This window comes from Cyprinodon variegatus, unplaced genomic scaffold (genome assembly GCF_000732505.1).
Source record: "Cyprinodon variegatus isolate N-32 unplaced genomic scaffold, C_variegatus-1.0 Scaffold98, whole genome shotgun sequence".
In the NCBI taxonomy this organism is placed as follows: domain Eukaryota; kingdom Metazoa; phylum Chordata; class Actinopteri; order Cyprinodontiformes; family Cyprinodontidae; genus Cyprinodon; species Cyprinodon variegatus.
This window is the reverse complement of record NW_015150551.1, coordinates 941,834-950,246: the sequence shown is the minus strand read 5'-3', so window position 1 is coordinate 950,246 and position 8,413 is coordinate 941,834. Positions and strand designations below refer to the sequence as shown.

The 8,413-nt window shown below is 39.7% G+C and overlaps 1 protein-coding gene across 1 annotated transcript in view; it reads left to right on the top strand.

The window, feature by feature from the left end:
• nfe2l3 (nuclear factor, erythroid 2 like 3) overlaps positions 1-8,407 on the top strand; it is an 11,751-nt gene extending 3,344 nt beyond the window's left edge. Inside the window, exons 2-5 of the mRNA XM_015374180.1 lie at positions 2,785-2,865; positions 4,210-4,314; positions 4,738-5,212; positions 5,306-8,407. Coding sequence (XP_015229666.1) covers positions 2,785-2,865; positions 4,210-4,314; positions 4,738-5,212; positions 5,306-6,063 — 1,419 coding nt within the window. The 3' untranslated portion in view covers positions 6,064-8,407. The remainder of the gene's footprint in view (positions 1-2,784; positions 2,866-4,209; positions 4,315-4,737; positions 5,213-5,305) is intronic.
• Positions 8,408-8,413: the final 6 nt, after the last annotated feature.

Sequence of the window (8,413 nt, the reverse complement as noted above, 5' to 3'; positions counted from 1 at the left end):
TATATCTTACATCATTCAAAAGTCTCATAGTACAACCATCTGAGCCAAACAGTAGCTGTCTACGGCACAATCCAGAAAATCACCAAGAATGAAGCTTATAATAAATTGGAAAATGCTGGCCTTTCACTTTCATAGTCAAAAGTGAAAGGAGTCTTATTTGAGGCTTTTAAACCTGGGAGCACTTCAGCAATTGTCAAGCATGGTGGTAGCAGCCGCATCCTTAAAGGGAAACACCAGGTTTTTTTTTTACATTGGGTCCTTGATTTTACATTATTACATCATGTTCTACTCACCCATATGAGTTTTGTTTCATTAAGAACTGTTCTGAAGATATTCCGTTAGGTTATATCCAAGTAACGTCTTCCTATGGGCAATGATTTGAAGGCACAAACTAAACTGTTCATAATTTATCATTTATGGTACGCCAGCATTCATAACATGTAAGTGAATCACTATCCCCCAGACATCCACGGTTATATTTTTTTATATTTAAGGTCTGCTCTGCCTAAATGGGTAGGGAACAAGGAGGAGGCAGAATACTTCAGTTTAAAACGTAGAGAAAACTGTTATTTTGCAAGGATACAGCTCAATATTAAACCCATAGAAAGACACTATCTTTAGCCCTCCCTAAAAATTCTTCGCCCGCATTGAAAAGTTGAGTCTGTTACTTAACACCTCAACAGTTTAAAAAAAAAATATAACGTTTTTATTTCAAGGAGCGGTGAAATATTAGCAAGAACTGAACTCCACTTCATAAAATGGATGCCAAAAAGAAATGGTTTATCTGCAGTGTGGATTTAACATAAGAAAAGGTTGGAGTGATTATAGTTTAGCATCATTTTGACCTGATTTGAATAAAAGAAAATACAAAATAAATGAATACCCAGCCAAAGTTTATTTGTCTTTTAGTTATTTTTCTACATTCACTTAAGGGCACTCATTCTGTGGAGTGTATGAAAACGTCTTACTGGCACTGTATATATTAGGGATACTTTGCAATGTGAAGTGGTTATTTTAATAAAGGTAGTCTAAAAGAGGCGTTACAGAGTTTTCTGATGATACTGCCACCTGTGGCCAAAACACAGAACTGCAACACTCTTCTGCTCATTCACGTAGCTTGATACATTTTTACGTTGTTTTGTTTATTTTGCATGGAGTTGCCATCGTGGTCTGAGTTGAGCAGGATACCGGTTCCAAGTATCCACAAAATCCATCTTGAATATAACGCTTTGATTATTTAGTAGGTTTGGCTCATTTAACACGGACAACTTTGGCGTCACATCTGTAGAAAAGCGCAAAAACTTCCGACCTGAAGTAAATTCATGAAAAAAGGCTACAGGCTTATAGATGACCAGTGCTGAACTACTGAGGTGTCAGTCTGCTCATAAAATGATTACCAAGTGTCTTTAGAAACTTGGTTAATACATTTCACCAAACTGGTTAGTTAAATAAACATGACAGTCAAGCATCAAAAGTATTCAGTTAAGTGTCAGCTGCACCTGTCAGTCTTTGCTATCTATCATGTCACCCTTAGCTGGCATTTGAAGCCTCCAAATAACTCAAAGATAAAATACCTTGGTTTTAGTTTCCTTCTTTACTAGTGGAGTTGTCTTTGAGAGCAAGGATATACAATCATACTAGAACAGTATGCTAAAGTATGCTTTTTGAGCTTTTTGTAGTGAGTGGACGTTACGTGTTTATGCCTTGGGGCAGATGTGATGTCACGTTTTGTCTGAGAAAACAGTCGCTGTAAAACAGTTACTCTGATATTTTAAAACAACCCTGAAATATAGATTTTAGCATTTATGTAAGTGATTAGCACAGCTAGCATTTCTAAAGCTGCTTAAATTTAGTTTCTTAGCTAAAAAAAATTTGATTTGAGTTTCCTAATAGCCGATGACCGGTCAGGGCCATTTCTTGGAGTTTCTCATACATTTTGAGGTAAAACTTTCAAACCCTTTCTAGTAGAACCAGCTGCTATGTGTATATTATGTCCTGGCAACAGCTGTCGCCACAAACTGTGTTACCGTATCAGCTTTCTTTGGACTCAGCCACCAGCTGTGGACCTTGAGAGGTAAAGGAGTGAGGATCAGGTCCACACCCTGTTTACTTGTAAAAGCAGTGGCCCACACTTGAACATTGTCCCTCCTTCAGAGTTCAGTTCAACATGCATGATGTGACAGTGATGTGTGTCTTATGTTTTACACCCTGAACCCCTTTAGATGACCTCCTTTCTATTCTTTTTGAGGAACAGTGCTTCAGCTGTGATTTTTTTTCAAGTGTTAAAATCAGAAGTTGTCAACCTTAACAGTTTTAATTGAAGCTAAAGAAGCGGCCGAGTAAGGAATTTCAAGTCCAGGCAGAGCAGGGCAGAAACAGGCTGGTGTGGAGAGCTTTCCTTTTTTTTTTTACAGGCTGGTAAAAATAAAGTAATTATAACCTTTGTACATGCAGTCATATTGTGCACGACACAAAAACAACACAATAGTTGTTTGTTTTTTACAGCTGGTGACCCACATCACTGGAGGTGTATCATGTCATCTTTGATCTAACTTTTACAACTGCTTAATAAAAACAGACCTTGAGACTATTATAAGCAATGTTTTGTAAAACATAGAATTGGATTCTATGGCTAACACAAGACCGGTGAACCTGAACCTTGGTGAACCCTGGTGGCTTTTTGGTTTGCAGCTAACAAGGTGTTTGTTTTCCTCTTCTATGACATGAAATCGTCCCAAACTTCACCTTCCGATTCCCTCTATCCACCTGTGTTCTGCCGCCCAGGAGGATGAAGTTAAAGTTAAAGAAGAGGAGGAGGCGGTTCCTCTCACCCAGCTGGCTCACAGCTCAACACTAGAACAGGAGGTAAGGAGATTCATATACTCCTATGATAACGACATTCTGTGTCATTGTTTTAGTTTTTTGCAGCTTTGTCATCCTAGATATGATTGATTCAGATTCAAGTATTTTTTAATATATTTTTTCATTCAAAGAAGTTCGCAAAGTTGTTATTCCGTTTTTTTTGTTTTTGTTTTGCTAGGCGATTTTGTGCTTTACTATGATTCATAAACAGGAGCCACTAGATACCAGAAAACTCGGCTTTTGGCAAATATGCCTCACCCATTTTTCCTATTAGTGCTGGTTATGTAAGATAGGTGTGGGAGTTTGCCTCGAGAGTTTCAGTTAGGAAAATGGACCAGTTTTTGCTGCTGTTCCTGTGCTTCCTGCCTGAGTCATCTGCTCTGAAGAGTCGGCTCACTTCTGCTTTAAATAGTTATATATGTTCTAAGACTCCTCTGAAACCTGAAAACTGTTTTTACATAAGCCAAAACTTCAGTGTAATGATTCTGAACAAAAGCAGTGCTATGGCACCGTTGTCCTTATTGGCTCCCCTGGTAAAGGTGTTTTATTATCTTTAGAAATTCCTAACTTTACTTTGGGTACATCCAGCGGAATGAAAAATTGTTGTAAATAAAGCAATCAAGCATGTTTGAATTTCTACTTCTGCTTTTGACTTGTCTGCAGTTTGTAGGTTTTAGCTGGAGCCAATGATACTTTTTAAGATGAATAAGTCAGATTTATTGGCGATGACTTTTCAATATGTTCAGCAGTCTCAAACAAGAGTAGAAGAGGATTTAAGTTTATCTTGCTTTCAGACTGAGATGGCAAGGGAAATAAAAAAGACTAATCTGAAAAATACAAAGCTGATTAAATCAAATAGCAGTCTCTAGTTATAGAAGCAGATCAGGGAAACTTACTTTCTGTCGATTAAAAATCGTGTGAGGTAACTGGAGCAGCATGCTTTGGTCAGCTGAAAGGAGGATTATGGGGGAATGGGTTGAAAATAAACTCATGCCTAATATTGAGTATGACGGGTTTTTCCCCCAAGAGCACCTTCTTTGTATGTTACCCTTGTCAGATAAAGAAGACTGGCATCCTTTAGGGGAGAAGAAAGGTCCTATATCTACAGACAGAAGGAGTTTTATGTTAGAAAATTTAATCTTTAAAATTGATTGAAGCAGTAAGTGTACTTAAATTTCAAGTTTGATTTTCCAAAACTTTCTTTGTTTGATAAATCTACTTTATCAGAAAGAAAATGCATTTTAAGGAATTTTACAACCACTGAGATAAATTATAGCCTGTTTGTTAAATTAGGTTTCTTGTTCAGTCTCTAATGTCTTAATTTTTTTTATCTTAATTTTTTCCCAGAATCTGCTTGAAGGCATCCCCTCACTGTCTGAGCCGGCGCTTCATGATGTTCCTCCTGCAACTGATATCGACTGGAATAATTTGCTCTCTGTTACTGATCTAAATGTAAGCTTTCTAACGTTGCATAAAGAGAAACAAGCGAACAGGGTTGTTAGTTTAGGGGTTTAATAGGGGAATAAATCTAAAGCTAATTAACTGGGTCCTTATTCAGTCCAGAAATATTGGAATATGACTAAAGTATTTTTAAGATCTCTGTGCTTATTTAATATTAAGACAAATACATTATTTTTATTTCATCTCCTATTGTCTGAATCCAACTGTGCATTCATTCATCCATCTGTTATTCATCAAATTGTCTCTTTTTTTCATCATATATCATCTCTAAGTGCATCCATGCATCATTTTATTTCCTCATCTTACATTTTTTGAGTCATGTCTTGAAAATGATTGATTTTTGATGTAAAAAAGATGCAGGATTGTTGTAGAAAGAAAATGTTGGTTTTTAAAAAATACATCTTTTATTTTCAGGATTTCGACACTCTTATTGCTGAACGTCTGTCAGAGCTCGACTCAGACATCAACAGTGCTATCAGCCAGGATGTCAGTTTGCATGACGCCATGGTAACCAACTCTGGGTCTTTCGGTCCGGCACCTGCTGCAGCGGAGTCCAGGACAGCCAATCAGCAGCAAAGATCCCTGCTACAGCTGGAGTCCACAAACTCCTCGCTCTCAGACTCTTTGCCAGGGATGGCTGTTGGCCTCGCCGCTCTCCCCTTTGCCTCAGTGTGTAATTTAACTGGAAATATGACATCACAGAGCGCACTGGGTGACTGTCTTGATGAGGCAGTGTTTGACCAAATCAATCAGCTGGGTTTGGAGAGCTTGGGCACCATTGACAATCACCTGAACTTCCTTGAGTGTTTGGACTCTCAAGCCTTTGAGGACTTGGACTCCGATTCAGGACTCTCGCTGGAGAGCAGCTATGGATGTCCAGCATCTCCAGGTTTGTGAAAATCCTAAAAAATACATTTAGCTTACACATATATTACTAATGTATGTATGTACCAACACAGTCATTTGCTCTTGTCTCTTTCAGGTTCATCTGAGATGTCATCATCCAGCTCCTATTATGAAGAAGAAGGCGGAGCCACAGGCTACAGCAGCGAGTTAGACTCCAAACCTCCTAAAGGCATAATGGACCACAGCACATTGTGGCCATCTGTGGATCCTGGTGAAAGTGTGTGGCACAATCACAGTTACTCGTCTTCTCCTCTCCTCACCAAGCCATCTCTAAGGCTGCCCTGTAAGACTGAGGAGCCGGAGGAGGACAGCGGACTTCAGCTGGATGAACGGGAGCTGAGCCGTGACGAGCTGCGCGCCCGTGCCATGTGCATCCCCTTTTCTGTTCTTCAGATCGTCAACATGCCCGTGGAAGAGTTTATGGAGGTTCTGGACAGCCACAGCTTCACCCCGGAACAAGTGACCCTCCTGAGGGACATTCGCAGGCGTGGCAAGAACAAATTGGCAGCGCAAAACTGCCGCAAGCGCAAGCTGGATGCCATCACAGGCCTCCAAGAGGAGGTGGACAGGCTGCAAGCCCAGAGGGATAGACTGCTGAGGGAGAAGCGGCTTACAGCCAAGACAATGGGCGCTGTGGCCCACCAGTTTAAACAGCTGAGCCGGGACATACTGTCTCGGCTGAGGGATGCTTCGGGACGGCCCCTGAACCCTGAGAGGTTCACCCTGCAGTGCGGGGCTAACGGGAGGGTTGTAGTTCAGCCCATCAGACAACCTGCCGTCACCACATCATCTGGCAAGAAGACAGACAAGAGAAAGAAGGAAAAGAAGCAGTGATGCTCACAAAGACTTGAATTTTAAGCTTTCTTTGGGATATTGCTGAACTTTACTCACCCCAGGTTTGGGGTTTTACTTTTCTAAACATTGCATTGGGAGCCGAGTTTTCCAAAAGCTGCAAAAAACAAAAGACTCGGAGGATAAGTTAATTAAAAAGATATCTGTACATATGGAAAAAAGTAGCTTACACACTGGACTTTTTGCTTATTGATGATGGGCAAAGCATACAGGGTTTAAGGGAACAGCTTAGCTGCTGGAAAAAGTATCAATCTCTCTTTGTGCCTGTTAAGATATGAAGTAGAACATTTATTGCTAAATAAGATTTTAGAGCAGTTACTGGTATTTTGCCCTGTATTATGTCTATTAGAGGTAGGAGGGTGAAGATTGTATTTATAAATCGCTTAAGGCTCTTGAACTTCAGGTTCTGATATGCACCATGATACTTTTTTTATAACTTAAAATTTAACTGATAAGAAAGTGAAAGCTTCACCAAATGTTTACAGTCAATAGATCAGACGGCAGGTAAGGTTAACCTTTGATCTGAAATTGAAAAATAAATAAAACTTTATTTACCTTTTTTGCATCTTCATGCAGAAAATGACAGATCCAAAGCAGACCAATGATCAAAGAGGCCTTATTTACATTTAGGGAAGGATGATTTAGGTTCTTTTGGGAGAAAATGATCCTCAGAGTCTTAAAGGTTACTGGAAGAAATTGAGAATCTTCATCTATTGGACATGACCACAGTTAGAATTACCCTCTTACTTGGATTAGTTGTTAGTTTTAGAATAAATATATTCTACCTCATGCTTCAGTTCAATTTAATGGTCTGGAGTTTCCTACATAATTCATATCAATGTTGCTTTTAGATCAAAGGAAATCAAAAAATTGAATCAACTTTTGTTTGGATGTTAGGAAATATTCTTAATATACAGAAATAGTAAATATAAGGGCATGCATCTATCAAAGTATAGCGGTATACCTTTCGGTTTTTTACTAACTTGGACCTGCTTATACAGAATGTTGCTGATTTTAAGTTCTTTAAGACCTGTAAGACTGGGCAATGCGAGAACACTATTCACTGCAACCCCTACCCCTGAATAATTGGCAATCTATTATATCGCAAGCAGACACAACATTACAGTTTGTCCTCAGCTTGGCTTTAAGAAGAAAAAACGTTTCGAGTTCAATGACAAATGTGTTAAAGTATGGGACACATCAATGTTGCTGTTCTGTTTAACCTTCGTGTTCATTCTGGAAGTCCCTGGCTGCTTCCAAAATGGTCTAAATATCTCCTCTAGATCCAGATCCTTCACCTTTATCCACAGTAGAAACTTTATTGTGGTAAGAAAAGGTAGTCTGGACTGCTGTGCCACTTCCAGACAGCCTTTAACTCGTACGTCATTATAGATGCTTGTCAAATTGGGACTACAGCCTTCTAATACAGAAAAACACAAACTACAGAAATGTAGCGAATGGTTAAAGCTTCCCATTAAACAAAATTAAACATTAAGGTGTCTACATCTGCCTGTGCCACACAATAAGTTTGTGTAAACAGTACTGGTGCGTATTTTCTCGAGACAACTATAGCCCCTTTTACACTACCCTTTTGTAACCGCGATGACTGTTGAGTGTAAATGGCACGCAAAACTTAACCGAACCGCGCCAGTCACAACCAAACCGCACCAACATGGTACTAGTTCATCAGTCGGGCTCAAAGCGGTTCAGTTCTGGCTCAGTTCTCAGATAACAAAGACAAAGATAACAAACTATACAAATCGCAGAGCAGACTGCGTCATCTCCTTACAGCCAGTCTCCGTAATCATGAAATTTCAGACCCATAAAAATACAAGTTTCCCTACCATGCCACAAGATTTCCAGTGATGATTCTGCTTAGCAGTGTGATGAATGTCATCTCCTGTCATTGTTTCCTGCGTCTGTAAGCCCTGATAAGACTATCGTTTGTCGTATCCAATTCCCAAAAGCCGACTCTGTCAAGTGAATACACCAAAGGCTGCCTTCTTTGCCGGACTCTCCGCAAACGTCCTGAATGTTACAGGCGCTGCCATGTTGTTTTGCTTGTTTAGCTCTAGAGAGCAGTAGTACTGTAGATCGTCACTAGGAGGTGAGGAACTGTGCTAGCATAGTGTGTAAATGGTCGTATGGAACCAAGCTCGGCACAGTTAACTGATTCAATCTTGGCACAGATTGGTTTTCAGAGGCTAGGGTAAATGGGGCTTATATGAATTTCTGTAAGGTGGTCTGAGCTTGTAAGTTCTGTCACACAAACGATTGTATGATTCCTTAAGGCTGATTTATACTTCGAAAGTAGGTCATCTACGTAGGTGTC